Source organism: Rosa rugosa, chromosome 4 (assembly GCF_958449725.1).
Source record: "Rosa rugosa chromosome 4, drRosRugo1.1, whole genome shotgun sequence".
Lineage (NCBI taxonomy): Eukaryota > Viridiplantae > Streptophyta > Magnoliopsida > Rosales > Rosaceae > Rosa > Rosa rugosa.
Window position 1 is genome coordinate 48,776,783 of NC_084823.1, and position 16,688 is coordinate 48,793,470.

The window sequence follows — 16,688 nt, forward strand, 5'->3', positions numbered from 1 at the left end:
TGGTTCTAGTGAAAGGAGCTGATGTAGTGACCAGTTGGCCGGTTGGGTTTTATGTAATGGATCGGGTTGAGTCAAATGGTCGGCTAAGCCAATTCTTGTTTTGGGTCTATGTCTCACATTTAATGTTGATTCACAATGATGTTCACCTGGTAACTGACCAATGAAATAAGCTCAATCACCTGTGAATGTAAATATAGTAGTTCACGTTCATGAGAGCTTGGTCTAGAGCATCAGTGGCGACACGGCTCTCGTCTCTCGTGTAAAATCCAATAGTTAATCAGAGAAACAGGGCTCTCCTCTCTCGTGTAAAATCTAATAGTTAATCAGTAATGTTTTTTAATTATATGAAGCCAACAGTTGAGGTTTGAGGAGCATCGAAGCTTCCATAGTTCATGGCTAGTCAGTAACTTTGTTTACCCGAAAGTACACAACTTTTGCCAACAGATAGTGAGCGGTAGAACTTTACTGGTATATCACCAACTTTTAAATCAAGGTTCTTCTAGTTACCATCCTCATAACTCCATTCTCAAATCAATTTTCTTTAGCACCACATACTTTACTATATCTCTCTTCGTAGTTGGTACTCTAATTTTCATTACTTTCATACATCAATGATCTTTGTAGTATTACATTATCTCGGTATCTTATCAATGCCTTGCTAATAAAACTTGGTATTGGAAAAAAAAAAAAAAAAAAAACTAAATGAACTAGCAGTCCGAAATAAACAAAAGAGGGAGAGATTGTTTTCCATAAATTCCAGATCTCATGCAACTATTGGTACAAATTTCAAGCAGCAGCAATAGTCATATGTGTAAGAACCACAAAGTTTCTCATGCAACTACTAGTGCAAACTTTAACCAATAGCAGTAGTCTTGCTTCTTTCTGTAGAACCAAAAAGTTTCCGAACCTCACCAAGTTTTCGGATATGATGGGGGCATTTATAAAGCAGATCCTTGGCCTCAGAGTGTCTACCTTCTTTAAAGAATGATTTGAAAACATGGACATAAGCTGCAGAGGATGGATATTCCTTCACAGACAATGCCTTGAAAAATTCTGAAGCATCCTCCACAGAACCAAACTTTGATATGTATCGGACAAAAGGCTCCGGATAAGGCGGGTAGCTCTGCTTCTTCATTAAGTGAAGAAGCTCCATTGCTTCCTCGAGTTTTCTAGCTCCCAGTAGGTTGTCGATAAGATTTTTGAATGTGGCTTGCCAAGGTCTTACACGAGCTGTATTCAACATTTCAATAAGCAGTTTGTATGCACCATCTACCTTCGTCTGCTTAATGAATCCATTTATCAAGACATCTAGAAGATCCGCATCCGCTTCACATTCTTTTTCCATCATCTTTGCAAAACAAATCAGCGCCTTTTCAATTTCATTAGCAGCACAATGGCCTTGAATCAAAATCGTCCAAGTCTTTATATCAGGAACACATCCATTTTCTTCCATATTATCCAGCACTTTACAGGCTTCTTCGAGTTTCTTGGCCTTGCAAAGTCCAAAGACCACTTGGCTATATGTAATGTTGTCTGGCTCAAACCCCGCATTTCTCATAACCTTCAAAATATTATCTGCTTCATCAAATCTACCTGCACTCGTCAAAGACCTGTGAATCCCATCATAAACAGCCTTAGATAGTGTACCCCCTGCAGACTCAAATTTCTTTGCAACTCTAAACACCAAATCCAAATCCGGCTTCCCACTTGCTGCGATGCTCCTTAAAAGCATGCTGCAATCCTGAACAGAAGGCTTATAAGGGCCATCCATCATGAGTTCATAAAGCTTCACTGCATCCTCTATCATCTTGCTCTTCTGAAACTGCCTCGAAACCTTAATGTAAGTATCTAAATCCAGCTCCTGACCCGCAGCCTTCATTTCCTCTATCACACTCCAAAACTCCCCAATTGAATTAGCCTGTCCAAGAACCCTTGCAATTCCATTGTATGTAACACTATTGTGCTCATAACCGGGACACTGTTTCACCCAATGGAAAAACCCCAAGGCTTTCGATGGGCAAACTCTAAGATCCCTCAATACCCTTATGACAAAATTATCCGATAACACAATGTTGAGCTCCCCCAATTCTTTCTCAACCTTATCACTCCACTCTGACCCCAAAACAACATCCACCACCTTCTTGACAACCTCATCACCAGCATTATCTTGAATCATCCTCTCATAAAAATGCTTGAACGCCGCAACGTCGGCATCCATCTTCCCAGTTCTAAGCTGTTCCGATATCGCCAAATACGTCTGCACATCAATGTAAAACCCTTCCTCCTTCATTCTCGTCAGAGTCGCCCAAAACTGTCTCATTGTATCCTTGTGCACTAAAACCCTAAGCATTAAGCTAAAAATCGAAGAGCTTGGCCTAAACCCATTTTTCTCACAGACCCAATTGAAGAAACTGGAAGCCTTTGGTGGGTCTTTATCCAGTTTCTTCAAAACATAGATAACCACATCGTGGGTCAGTGATGGGTGTGACTCGGACAACTCGCTCTCTAACTCAGCTGACCACTGATTGGCCAGAACGAGTTGCAGAACCGAGTTGGGTGTTGACGAAAAGGGGAGTCTTTGATGGGTATTGAGGAAATGAGAGCTGTGAGATTGATTTGAAAGTAAATGAGGGAAGTGAGTCACCTGAGAACAAAGAGGCCGAGTTGTGGAGTGGACCCGACTCAGTACGAGCGAGTTGGCGACTCGGAGAGATGTGAGGACCGCCTTTGCTCGATTCATGGCTGCTGAGGTTCAGAGATTTCAAAGGGTTTAAGCCATTTTGGTTCATTGATATGATTTGGGGGATTTCGAGGGTTTAAGGGTTGGGGATGAAGGCGTTGGGTTTCGGGTTTAGAGCGGGTCTGGGCTTTTTAAATGTCGACCCGAATGTAACGTAATTGGGTTGAAGCCCATGTGGTGGAGAAATACCAAAAATGAAGGCCCTATAGAAAGTGGGCCCCATCTTGGTTGGCTTACACGCGAAGTTGTGGTGCCCGTTATAAAAGTGAACACAAAAGTCAGCCTTTACTAGAACGGGCGTGCTAGGCACTTGTAAACGTGTCTGAAAAATGTTAGGGTTTTACGCAACCGCAATTTAGGGTTTAGACTTTAGATGTGATCTGATGTTGGACAATTTGAACCTGAAAATGTTTGGGTGTAGAGATTGGATGAATGTTTTCTGAAAGTAAGGAAGATTGTTCGGCGATTTTTAAATTAAATACTCTCAATTATTAGAGTTATAAGTTTTATAAGTCGATCGCCATGATTTCATGATTCTTATCGGGAGTATGTACACTGTCAACACAACAAACATAGCTAGACATTTCATCCACGCTCCATACTGATTTTTAACTCTTTGTCCACTAAGACCAAAAGAGTGACCCCAAAATCAACGGGAGACAAAAACGTATCATGTAAAGCCTATAGCTTAGCTACCGCAAAAAGAAAAATGATAATCCTTTTTGACATTTACCGACCAAAAGATAAAAATAGAGCCAAAATTTCATGGACCTTAGAGACAAAGAAAAGACCACTTTGAGAGTTTGAGAAGGGTTGGCTTTTACCTTTGGGACACCATGCTTCGGCTTTTGCCTTCACAATTTCAACAATCTAAGCTAAAGTGCTAAAACCCCCAATAAACACCTCCACTTTCCTGTTTTTTTTTTGGGCCTTCGCTTTCCTTTTCCTGTGGAAACGTGCTCTTTATCACTGTTCCATTAAAGAGGAAAACACTGCATGCGGGAATATAAATTAGCAAGGTCTCTTTCTACACTCACAGTATGCGTGTATTGCAATATTGTTTCACCTGTCACAATAAAGCTCTATATATTTTGCCAGTATATATAGAAGTTCTTGTGTGTTCTGCGAGTCACTTTTATATTCTGCAACCTTAACCTTGCTTCCTCACTGATGAACTAAACTTAGAACACAAACATTTCTGTTTTCTTCGTTCTCCCACTTATCACCATGTCTGTTGGTTTTCAATTTGTCAGAGTTACTTTGGTAGTGCAATACTGGAAACAATTCAGGCTTCTGATCTCTTACTTTCATGAGATAGGTAGGGTTTATTCCTGCAATTTCAAGAACTTTGAGGTCCCTCCCTCCCACTCCAAGCCAAGAATGATATAGATAGATGGGTGGTATCATCCATTATTCATGGGAATCAAGCTCTCCTGGTCCGATATCGCTTTCTTCTTTTCAGTATATCCAGCAAATATTTCATATATGTTGCTGTTGATGATGATCCTGTTTTCATAATTCGACATCTTTTCAGTTTTAAGATGTCATGTTGTAATAGCTAGACTAGTCACTGCATGTTCTAGTAGTATGTAATTAAGCATGAGATATTAGTATCATGTATATATGTCTTGTTGGACTTGAGATTGCAAAGTAGAGTAGTGCTATTGTTATTCACTTCTGATGTTAGTACATTGATTAGGACACTCTATGAGTATCATTTGGATACCACTGAACTCGATTTGTCATCTAATTTCCATTTTTTGTTCATGATACATGCATCTATCATCTGAAATTGAAAATCAGTTCTCATTCATACCATACAAAGGATGTGATGCTTGATATATGATCACATTTATGTGATATACAGGTAACAATCGAATGATCATTACTATTTATATTTTTACAATTATCAAAGTTTCCCGACTTTATTTCAGAGATATTGGAGAAAATTAATACTATATAAATTAATCATCAAAACATCCATACTAGTTCTTATCCTCTCTCGCTATCCTGACAATTGATTATGATTGATAATCAAAACTGCATTTCATTGTTAAAACCCTCATTCACACCATGCATGTAAATTACTATACTAACATTAATTCATTATAGTTTATCATGAGCAAACCTTTGGTATAATCAATACTACAAGTAGTGCATTCTCTTATTTCGCTCCTCTTTTGTTACACAAATAGTTAAGTAATGATGAGATGCTTGATTTTACTATGTGAAACTTGTTTGGAGGGCAGCTGAACAAGTTCCCTGCACCACCAATAATACACTACTACAGCAATATTATCTTGAAGCAGATTAATTACTTGAAATTTTAAGAGAATCCTGAAGAGTTGTTACCTTTAATCATGGTCGTGTACTAATTTGATGCTAATTGTAACGTTGGATGCATGATGAAAAGAATTAAGCTACGAACGGATGTAGACGTACATAACTTTTGTTTGGGCTCTCATTGTGGAATATATTAATAAATACTAATTGAAATGAAACCTGATTTACTTCTTGTGTAATTCCTGCTTGTTCCCTTGAAATCATATATGAACTCATCCTTGGCACCCGAATTACTGAATGCAGGCAAATTTAAAACCATCTGGACACCATCTTTCGTAGAATGCAAGGCACTACATGTTGAATCTTGATAGGGATCGAACCATGAAAATTATACTAGTATGTATATGTATATGTATAGTCCAGCTATGCGCTCTTCTCTACTGAATTACAGCCTAATGAAGCCATGTAATTATCCATCTTTCTACACTTCTTTAACAACTGAATGATGGTACTCTTTTCCGTGATATATATATTTGAATAATCACACTTTTGCTTCCTAGCTAGGTACAAGGAATTGATAAGTATATAGATCATCATATATATGATGCATCATTGGCTTGGTATAATACATGCAGGCACATGTTCATACCCCGGAGGCAGGACATGGTAATCGATGTATGACTTGTAGTGTTGTGAGATCTAATTTTCCTTTTTGGAAAAAGGAAAACTAAGACGGGGATATATCCGTCATCCTGTCAGAGTCGGTTTCCAGCCTCCTATATATACCCCGAGTTACAAACGCTATTAGGTATAAAAGCCCCAATATAAGTCTTGGGAAGCAAACAACGTCTAATAGAGAGCATAAATTGTTGTTTTATAACCCCCCAATATATATTGGTAACCACCAGAAACTAATCATTTCCTATTTAGAACGCAAGCCGAATTTGGTTTCGGTGCATGTAAGCAAATACTGTGACACATCAAAGATGGCTACGCTTTACATGAACTCAAGGATTGGAATGTGTCTGACTGAGGCTTTGGAGGAGATGATTGAGAGCAGAACTCTCTCTGCTGAACTTGCCTATCAGGTTCTTCTCCAGTTCGACAGGGTAGGAAGCACTCTTTGTTGCTGATTACCTCCATCTTTGAATGGTTAATCTTTTACTTGTGTATGTATTTATCTACGTACTATCTTTCTGATTTTGGGTTTGTATATGTAACTTTAGTCTATGGCTGAAGCTCTGGAAACCCGAGTGAGAAACAAAGTCACAATCAAAGTAAACCCTTCTCTAAAGCATTGCTTAGATATAAACTCTTATTTTTTATGTTTATCATAGGTTCAAAATGCACAAAACAAATACATGACACAAACAAGTGAAGGATAACACGAATGTGATGAAATTTGAGCTATACTTTTGACACAAGGTTTTCATTTTCGTTGTACAGGGACATTTGCATACCTACCAATACTTTGAGCATGTATGGTAATTCTCCATACGCAATGCTGTAGTCAGATACCAAAATAGTAATGGCATCACCGTCGAGGAAAATGTTGAGCGCCTTAAAATATTGACGTGTGACTCAAAACACTTTAATTGAAGCCAAACGCTGTTGTTAATCGTCAAACCTATTTGCAGCTTAAATGGTTAGGATTTTTGTTAGATTAACAGTCTTTTTTTTTTCTTCAGTTTTCAGCTTTGAATATGGAGGCAGAGCGGCGGACAATTAACACATTACACATGTATTTTGGTCTGAAAAGATCTATGAATGAAATATGCTTGTTAAGCTTCAGCCCATGTGAGTATAAGCCCATATATTCTTTTGGATTGGTTTTGTTAACCTCTTAACGTCTTCGACCCGAAAGCCCAAAACCAAACCCTTGATATTCATCCCTAAACTGAATTAACACTATTGGATTCATTATTCAAACCCTTTTGATGAAGTGTCCAAGTCTTTTAGAAAATTGACCCGGGACGACACCTAGCTAGCTCTCTTTCTGTACTGATCCAAGTATCAAAATTTTCATCGAAACTGAAATTACGAATCTTGACTAAACTGAATTAAGAGTATTAAATGGTTGATTATCTAAACCCTTTTGATCGACTTTCTGACCTTTTAGAAAATTAGACCCAAGATGACAGTGAGCTCTATTCTTTGTAAACGAAATGTCCCACCACAAGCTTTTCAGAATTTGTTGTTCGGCCCTTTTTTCTTTTTTTTATAGGTGGAATGCACCGACCCTAGTTCATATCCAATGCACTACTCACTCATCTCACACTAATAAAGCAACTTTCTGTCCAACTCGTTAGAGCATGCCCATGTCCTGGTTAGGTTGTCTCTTCTCAAAGCAGTTCTTTTTCTTGTCACCCCCTTTTGTTTCCCTACCTTTTGCATAAAACTTTGTTATTAAACCTAACCACACAATTAAGTATTTCCATTCTTATCTTGGAGTACAAGATCAGAAAACCCATGTAGGGAAGTTAATAACGGAATAACTATTTCAAAATATGACACGTGGGTGTTCGTAAATGTAAATTTAAAAAGTTATGAAAAGAGCTTAAGTTGATAATAAAAAAATATATATCAAATGGGTCTTTCCATTTTGAAGGGGATGTCAAATGGATAATTGTAAGTTCAAAAATTTCATACAATAAATTGATAATGTAATAAAGTTATTATTTTAAAGATGACACATGAGTGTTCGTAAATGTAAGTTTAAGAAGTTACTAAACAAGTCTTAACTCTTTTTTTTTTTTACTTTGTCAAGGTGAACCCAAAGGCTTCCTAGGCCCAAGATAAACCCCCTTCGGCGCATGTGAAATGCATTGCAGCACAGTGCCTGACCACTTTTACAGCTTCGAGGTTCGAACCTAGGTTGGGGAGCACACCCAACTAGGCAAGAACCACTAGGCCATTTGCAGTGGTTATAAGTCTTAACTCTATAAATTGGTAATCAAATGATATTTACACTTAAGAATATTTTAATATATGTAATCATTTCGATCGAAACATAAATCGCCAAAAATGTTTGCATAAAAAAAGATTCATCAAATGTTGCATTGAATTTGCCATAAACAATGTGGAATCTACTTCTTATTTTCTTCTCCTTCAATCTTTTACCATCAACATCAAATCCAACCAAAGACGATTTTGAGTTTTTCTCTTATCTTTTGGGATAAAGTAGCAAACCCCTTACCCCCCTAACAAGTTTGTTTTGATAAGAAACCGCCCTAACAAGTTTGACATCAACGTCTTTAGCTTCCTTGAAGAGACCCAAAAGGCCCCATGTGAGGAAAAAAGGCTATTTGCCTATTTCACACGAGTCATATACACACTAAAACCATTTCCCTCATTTTCTTTTTGCGGTCACTAAAAAATCTTATACTAAATTATTTAACCATACAATAATTCTTGGTTCAAATTCCAATACATGTCAGTGCACCATGGAAAACAAATATACCATATAATAAGACCAAACCAGTATAAAATAAAACAATGGCGTTCTTCAGTACTTTATGGTAAAATATGACAACTTGACAAAAGTAGCAGTACCTCTCACTCTGCCATTACCATGTCCAATTATTCAACTGGAAGAAGAAGAAAAAGAATTTCTTTGTCGAAAAAAAAAAAGAGAAAATATATTCCAGGTGTCAGCTATCCATCACTAACTTTTTTTGTGTGTCAGGGAAGCTTTCAGTGTTGAGAAGCAATATATGAGGGAGTGAGTAAGCAAAACACATCACCCTTCTCAGTTCTCACCATTCACCCTCAATCTCTCAAAAAAGATTGAAACTTTGGCCTTTTTGATCCGAACCCATTTCCCCACATAACATTTCTCGCCTGAAAGTCGCCGACTTGGGTCGCCGGAGAGTTGACTCCATGGACGTTGACTCGTGGGCCTCCAGAGTTCATGCTGCTAAGAGCCTCTCTGCTGTTCATGCTGCACGGATGCACTATGGTAACTTCAATTTTTGCTCACTTTGTTTCACTTCTTCATGTTCTTCAGCATTTCACTTTTTTTTCATTTATTTTTGTTTTTTGGAAGTTAATCTAGTAATAGATATGTATTGATGTTCAACTGTTCAAGTTCTTTCTCTATCTGGGTACAATTTTGGGAATTGGACTGTTAATCTGGACTTAAAGTTGAAGACTTTTTGGTTAATTTTTATATCTGCAATGATTCAGTGCTTGATTGGGTTCAAGGAAGTAATTGGCTTGCGGCTCCTTGGTTTTTCTTTAATTGCTTGGTGAAGTAAAGCCTACATTTACTTGTGGATTGGATTTTGTTTTCTGTTTCGGACCAAGTGTTTCTGTTAGAACGTGTTTTAAATGAACTACCTTGCTTGGATTTTCACAAAAGGAACATTTTCATGAGATAAAATGGGTGCATTTTTGGTAGGAAATACTAATTTTTTTTCTTAAAATGAAAAGGTTAGAAAAATCTAAGATTTTATTGAATCTTAATGAGTTTCTATATACGTGAGATATGAAAAAACATTCTGTATGTGCAATATCATAGTAAAGATGGCAGATGATATTTCCTTTTATAAATTGTCAATGGAGTATATAATAGGGGCTATCCCTTTGATAGAATTAGGGTGCCTAAGGAAATAGATAAGAGGGACCTATCAACATGACCAATTACATTGGGGGTGAGGAAGATACTTGTGAAAATGAAGAAAACAATCAGCATGAAGAAGGTGGAAATGAGGTGGTGGATCAAGAGTTGGCAGAGCTTAAGTTGGGTGTAGAAATCTTAAGGGTTCAGCGTCAGCTCCGGAGGATGCAGCTGGAAAAATTAGGAAATAGTTCATCTGAAAGTAGGCAAGAGGTTGAGGAAAAGTCTGAGGTTGATGCTTCTAGTGTCATTGTTTATGAAAGTGAAGATGATTATGAGGAAGCAACTTACAAAACTAGATCAAAAGCAGGTAACAAGCTTAAGGTTTGATTGTTTAACCATAGAGTAAAATTAAAAATCCGTTTAGCTATGGATGTTGAGACTGGTTGATCCCTTTGTAGCTTATACAGTTTATAGATAAGAAGTTGCATGTGCATATTTGTTTAGGCTCTGCTGTTCCTTAGAAGAGTCAAAGTGGTGTTTGATTTAAGCATTTCCATACTGAATCAGTATATATGATTCAAAAGAGTTCAGTTATTAGTTTCTTGTTGCCAGAGTATGAGCTGCAGGTTAGAGATAGCTCGAGTACATCATTCTTTCTAATATATATATATATATATATATATATCTACGTATCTGTGTGCATGTCGCGCGTGTTTTCACGTGTTTGATCCTGTGATTTAATGCCAGAATGTGCGCTTGTTTGCCTGTGTTTGATGCTGTGATTTAATGCAAAAATGCTCACGTGTTTGCACGTGTTTGATCCTGTGATTAATTCCAGAATGTGCGTTTGTAAACATGTGTTTGAACATGTAATTTAATGAATATTTGAGAGGTTTTGCTTTAATTGGGATAGCCTAGTTGTTTATAACGTCTATGTGCGTATAGTAATTAGGATGTCCAAGAACCTGTACATACCTCTGCTTGTATACATTTCCTGTGATTTGATGCCAGAATATTTGAGATTTTAAGGCTGAGTAGTCTAGAATTTCTATGTGCCTGTGCATAGCTTAAGAATATGCGACTTAGTGTGTCTGCATGTGTACATTTCCTGTAATTTGACGCCAGAATGTGCACGTGTTTGCATATATTTGATCCTGTAATTTAATTCTAGAATGTTTGTGTCTTTGCACATGTTTGATCCTGTGAATTGTAGTTTGGAATTTCAATGTCCTTTTAATAATGAGGAGTTCCAAGACCTGTTACATACCCTAAGAATATCTAAGGAGACCAATCTTCTTGAAGCATTTTCTTTCTTGTTGCTAACTGCAATTTCTTTCCTTTTATTATTGTTTTGTAGCAGTGAAATTATGGTTTCCTACTCTGTTCAAAATGTTGGTGCACTTAGTATGACTGGTAGTCACTCAAATTGTTTCTAGTATTTAATTGTTGAAGTCCTATACATGTGGGCACTCCTCCTAGGTTCCTATATACAAACAGACACAGTCGCACACATCCATCCACAGATTTTGTCTAAATGTCGAACTTCTATCTTATCTTGTATTGTGAAACAGATAATCATTTTGCCTTGGACGATTCTGAAGGAGATGATGATGCAAAGTCTTGTTTTCTATGCCCTTTTTGTTATGTGGACATTGAGGTCCCTATGCTCTGCAACCACTTGGAGGAAGAACACTGCTTTGACTTCAAAAATGCAGTATGTTCTTTTCTTTACCAAAAATATTGTTGTATGGGATTTTTCTTCTTTAAGGGCGATTTAGTATGGTAGGAAAAAAAAGGAATCTTGAGTCTTTCATAGACTATCTAATGAAAACCATTGAATGTTTTGATAAAGAACGATTAATTGATCTACTTGGTATAGTTCATAGCATGTATTCACCATAATGATAAATCGGTGTCCGATTGGAATATGTTATTGACATCATTTTATGATGTTTTGATTGGAAATTGGACTTGATGACTACTTTAATCTTGCTATTCCAGGTTTGTCCTTTATGTGCAGCAAATCTAGGGAAGGATGTCATCGGACATTTAATGGTGCAGCACGCAAGCTCCTTCAAGGTATTATTACTGATATTGGATCATGGATTCATTATATGTCAGTCTATTATTTTGCTGAGCAATGTTGAAACCTTAAAGGATTTGTTTATGCTTTTCAGCACAGGAGAAAATCTCAAAAATCCGGTCCCTGGACTGGTAGTTCAGCAATGAAAGCGCTGCTGAAGAATGGAAGGGCATATGCACATGAATCTGCACCTGATCCTCTCCTCTCACCTTTTATCTGCAATGTATCATTTTCAGACCCTAATGGTATTCCGCAAGATGTTTGTTCTGATATCAATGCCCCTATTATTTCCGATATGAAAAGGTACACTCCTTTTGCTCTAAATGAAATTAGGACAGATTAGTGTTGGCAGTGAGCTTTTACAGGGATTGCAAACTTAAGAATCTTTATTTAACATTCACTGTGCATCAATCATCTTACAATAGTTAATGGATCTTGCAAAAACCTAGGTACCTCATATTTTTTAAGTTGGAAACTATTTTAAAAGAAAAGAACAGCTTCGAAACATTACCTCCTAAGTTTATGCTCCAATAATAAGACAGATTGCTGTTTAATAGTATTCTTATTATTTTATATAATATCTACTCTTTTGTGGAGAAAGGAACTAAACCTATTATGTAAGCCTAAGATCTAAATCTGCCCTTCATCAAGAGTCCCAAACTTTTAAGAGGTGTTGAGTTTGTCTGTGAACTTGTCTGTGTCATCTTCCAACCTCTTTTCCCCTAAAAATCAAGGACAATCAAAATCCATCACACCAGTTTGGTAGTTTTCCATGAGAAGGATGAAATCATATTAGGAAACACTGCCAATATCTGCACATTTTATCGTTTTTCCTTATCAGTGTTGTCACTGAAGAAATTTATGTTGTTTGTCACCAATAGATTGATAAGAGCTGGCTCGGTTGACTATTTATTATATGCTCCTGTGTTTGTTATTATCTAATCAAAGCTCATTTAACTCTTGCATTGCCATTCACTTGCTCTATTGAGTAGAGTAGTGATGACATGTAAAATAAAACAGCATTTTGAGGGTTACACAAAAACATAAAGCCGCTTAATGAAAATAGGCCAGTTGATGCCCTGTTGCTGATACATTTTTTCTGTGCAGCACTGAGCCATCTTTGCCAGATGAAGGTTGTGAAAAGGATAATGCAGAGAGAAGGCAGAGGGCAACATTTGTGCAGCAGTTGATTGCATCAACCATATTCTCAGATCTATGAATTGTTTCTGAGCTAGAGACTTAAAGCGGAAGATGCAGGATATTGCTCATCTCATCATTCACCAAGGATGCTGCTGTATCAATGTGTCGTTAGGCAATGAATCTACACAGTGGAGCGTGAATTTAGGAAGTCACAGTCTATATTAGGGTATTTACAGAGAGAAGTTGTCTTTAGATAGACAATGTTTGTTGCAATGAGACACTATGTATACATGTTTGTATACTATTTATCCTTTATGGCTATTTATATATAAGCAGCCTCTTTTAGAGGCGACTTTCATATTAAGGAGAGCTTATTTATAGTATGATTAGTATCAGTGGCTATCTTCTCTTTTACTCTATATTCTATACACAGATACAGTAGATGCTCGACATTATACTATTTCACCTGATAAAATCTGATGGAAATCTCTTGATGGCTATGTTTACCAGTTTGGTCCATTGCGTAAGAATTGAGTCGAATCCAAAGCTTCAGGGATGGAAAACTGATTTTGCGAGTCTCAAGAATTGCAGCCACTGCAGGTCATGCAGGGGGACAAGCCAAGGAATTTGCAAATATGAGACTTTCACCATCTGACCAAACTACCTCTACTCAAGTAAAGAAAACAGCACCTAGTTTGGAAAATCATATTTGCAAAGAAAACAATAAGTTCCACTGGCTAAGGAATGGTACAATTTGCAAATATGCAATGGAACAAATGCAGCTCTTATATTTGCCGAAGTAGTGATCAAAGGACTTGGAGATTAGATCGGAAGTATACATGGATTCCCAAGGCAAATATGCATATTCTTATCGAACATGTTTAAGGCTCTCTATGTTTGCAGTGTCAAGGGAAAATAGGAAAAACTAAACCTGCGATTCATGCGTATGCCTGTTTCGGAACTCACTTTCATTATCAGTATCTAGATATGTTTCCCCAGTTGTTTTTTATCTTCCCAAACTACCTCTACTTATCACCATAGTACCATTCAATCTCTCTATCTAATTCAGCTCGAGTGTCTTCTGACCGATCCATCATACATACTCAACCAACTCGGTGCTGTTTTCTTGAAGTTCATCTGGATTTTTGAATTTGATATGAATGGAAGTGGTGCGTCGTCATTCTGGGGAAAGCCAACTCCATGTGTCCAACCAAAAACTTAGCGTTTCTAACACAGAATGAGAAGTAGAAGAGGCGCGATCCATGATCCGAAAAAATAGAATTAGGCTATAATAGGAAAAGGATATATTAATTACATTACAACTTTACAAGTATATGGATTGGAAAAGGAAGTAGTTAATAAGAGCGAACATATGGAGTTGGAATTTTGAAGATTGATCATCAAGGCCTTGCATTTGGGATTGGAAATTTGGGAAATAGAGACTGGGAGAGGAACATATGGAGTTGGAATTTTGAAGATTGATCATCAAGGCCTTGCATTTGGGATTGGAAATTTGGGAAATAGAGACTGGGAGAGGAAATAAGGTGTAGTTTGGCCAGGGAAGTGGTTTATGTAACAACAGTCGAGAAAAATTAAAGGGCTGCGCAAAAACTCTTCCAGCAAACCGAAGATGGGATCAACATGGAGATGATAACATGTAAATGGTAATAGGGAAGCTTTGAAAAGAATCTTACCAATATAGGTGAAGCTTCACAGAGCAAATGTATGCCATGTTCGTTTTTCAATATCTTAACTTCACAAAAAATGGTTTAAGTAAATAAAGAACATCCTTAATGCATTTTATGTGTGTTGCATGATACTCCTCAAAATCAACCAATACAAGAAACATGTAAATCCTGGACCTTTAATTTCAAAAATCATACTACTAATTGTAACCAGAGGCATACTACACCAAACAGCTTTATTGGGTGAAAGACAAGCAAATGCTACACCTTCAGTTTCATGAGTACAAACCAAATGGAAGTATCAACTTGATTGAAAGGGAATTCATGTCACCATTTGGTTTAACCGAAGTCAATATTGAATCATCACAAAAATATTATCAAACTAAGCTGGCAACCAAATCAGAACAAATGGCAAATGAACCTACAAAATATATAACATTTGATGGTGAAAATCGCTTAAAATGTCAAAACTAAATAAAATTAAGTTGAGAGTTCGAGTTTGACACCACAAAAACAAAAGTGAAGAGCACCAACCGAGCTCTTCTTTTCTTATCACTCAAGTATGGCTCCAATAACACCTGCTCCAACAGTCTTCCCTCCTTCTCTGATAGCAAACCTCATTCCGGACTCACAAGCCACAGGCACAATCAATTCGACAATAATCTTGACACGATCACCAGGCATAACCATCTTGGACTCCTCATCCTTATCATTCATAATCTGAGTCACTCTACCGGTGACATCAGTAGTCCTCATGTAAAACTGTGGCCTATAACCCGAGAAAAAGGGGGAATGCCTACCACCCTCTTCCTTCTTCAACACATAGACAATCGCCTCAAACTTAGTATGCGGGGTAATAGTCCCCGGCTTAGCCAACACCATCCCTCTCTGAATATCAATCTTCTGAATACCCCTAAGCAACAACCCCACGTTGTCACCGGCCAGAGCCTCATCGAGAATCTTCTGAAACATCTCCACACCAGTAACAGTGGTGCTTCTCGTATCCTTCAACCCAACAATGTCGACTGTATCCCCAGTCTTAATGGTCCCCCTCTCGACACGGCCGGTGGCCACAGTCCCACGGCCAGTGATGGAAAACACATCTTCAATGGCCATCAAAAACGGCAGCTCAGTCTGCCGTTGCGGAATAGGTATGTAGCTATCAACAGAATCCATAAGCTCATAAATCTTATCTACCCATTTATTATCACCACGCTTAATAGCAGGGTCAGCCATTAAGGCCTCTAGTGCTAACAAAGCCGAACCGGAAATGATGGGCACATCATCACCGGGAAACTCATATGAAGAAAGCAACTCACGCACCTCCAATTCGACGAGCTCGAGAAGCTCCTCGTCGTCGACCTGGTCCTGTTTGTTGAGGAAGACCACCATGTTGGGCACGCCGACTTGCTTGGCGAGCAAGATGTGCTCTTTGGTCTGCGGCATTGGGCCGTCGGCGCCGGAGCAGACGAGGATGGCGCCGTCCATCTGGGCGGCTCCGGTGATCATGTTCTTGACGTAGTCGGCGTGGCCGGGGCAGTCGACGTGGGCGTAGTGCCGGCTCTCGGTCTCGTACTCGACGGTGGCGGTGTTGATGGTGATTCCGCGAGCGCGCTCCTCCGGCGCGGCGTCGATTTCGTCGTACTTCTTGACGACGCTGTTGCCCATGGAGGCGAGGGCCATGGTGAGGGCGGCGGTGAGGGTGGTCTTGCCGTGGTCGACGTGGCCGATGGTGCCGATGTTGACGTGGGGCTTCTTGCGCTCGAACTTGCCACGCGCGGCCTTGACGGTGAAGGAGCGGCGCGTGGGGTGGTGGTGGCGCGTGGTGGAGGAGGGAGTGAGGTGGAGGATGGTGGAGGGGTTTAGGAAGGAAGAGGAGAGGTGGGTGAGCTTGGAAGTGGGTCTAATTGAGAAAGAAGAAGGGGTTGAAGAAGGTGAGGAGGCATAAGGGTATGTGAGCTTTGAGGAAGCTGCTGCTGCTGTTGAGATTGCCATATGGGAGATTAGACTAATTGGGTCTTCTTCTGGTGAAGAAGAAGAAGAAGATGGGGATGGGGATTTGGGATGGAGGAGAGGAGAGGAGAGGAGAGGAGAGCTGAAGAGAGAAGAGTAGAGAAGAGGGAGTGAGGGTTGTAAATGTTATCCTTTTAGGAAGATAATCAAAGAGGGCCTCATATGTTGTGTTCTATCCATTTC

The 16,688-nt window shown here is 38.7% G+C and overlaps 3 protein-coding genes and 1 pseudogene across 3 annotated transcripts; 2 read left to right on the top strand and 2 right to left on the bottom strand.

The window, feature by feature from the left end:
* Positions 1 to 721: 721 nt before the first annotated feature.
* On the bottom strand, positions 722 to 2,805 carry LOC133743501 (pentatricopeptide repeat-containing protein At3g48250, chloroplastic). The gene has a single exon (XM_062171457.1). The coding sequence runs from the start codon at positions 2,738 to 2,740 to the stop codon at positions 854 to 856; it is 1,887 nt and encodes a 628-aa protein (XP_062027441.1). The 5' UTR covers positions 2,741 to 2,805; the 3' UTR covers positions 722 to 853.
* Positions 2,806 to 6,009: 3,204 nt separating this feature from the next.
* LOC133744943 (transcription initiation factor IIA subunit 2-like) lies at positions 6,010 to 6,622 on the top strand (annotated as a pseudogene).
* Positions 6,623 to 8,730: 2,108 nt separating this feature from the next.
* On the top strand, positions 8,731 to 13,202 carry LOC133707341 (protein DEHYDRATION-INDUCED 19 homolog 5-like). The gene is made up of 5 exons (XM_062132894.1): positions 8,731 to 8,981; positions 11,156 to 11,298; positions 11,586 to 11,663; positions 11,762 to 11,970; positions 12,775 to 13,202. The coding sequence occupies exons 1-5, from the start codon at positions 8,903 to 8,905 to the stop codon at positions 12,884 to 12,886; spliced, it is 621 nt and encodes a 206-aa protein (XP_061988878.1). The 5' UTR covers positions 8,731 to 8,902; the 3' UTR covers positions 12,887 to 13,202.
* A 1,706-nt stretch (positions 13,203 to 14,908) lies between these two features.
* LOC133707340 (elongation factor Tu, chloroplastic) lies at positions 14,909 to 16,641 on the bottom strand. The gene has a single exon (XM_062132892.1). It carries the CDS (start codon positions 16,485 to 16,487, stop codon positions 15,045 to 15,047), a length of 1,443 nt encoding a protein of 480 aa, XP_061988876.1. The 5' UTR covers positions 16,488 to 16,641; the 3' UTR covers positions 14,909 to 15,044.
* Between the last annotated feature and the right edge of the window lie 47 nt (positions 16,642 to 16,688).

Bases quoted from the DNA above. Each gene is read 5' to 3' on its own strand.
- LOC133743501 (XM_062171457.1), bottom strand. From the start codon at position 2,740: ATGAATCGAGCAAAGGCGGTCCTCACATCTCTCCGAGTCGCCAACTCG.
- LOC133707341 (XM_062132894.1), top strand. From the start codon at position 8,903: ATGGACGTTGACTCGTGGGCCTCCAGAGTTCATGCTGCTAAGAGCCTC. The intron at 11,664-11,761 runs GTATTATTACTG...TATGCTTTTCAG, and splicing joins AGCACGCAAGCTCCTTCAAG to CACAGGAGAAAATCTCAAAA. The intron at 11,971-12,774 runs GTACACTCCTTT...TTTTCTGTGCAG, and splicing joins ATTATTTCCGATATGAAAAG to CACTGAGCCATCTTTGCCAG.
- LOC133707340 (XM_062132892.1), bottom strand. From the start codon at position 16,487: ATGGCAATCTCAACAGCAGCAGCAGCTTCCTCAAAGCTCACATACCCT.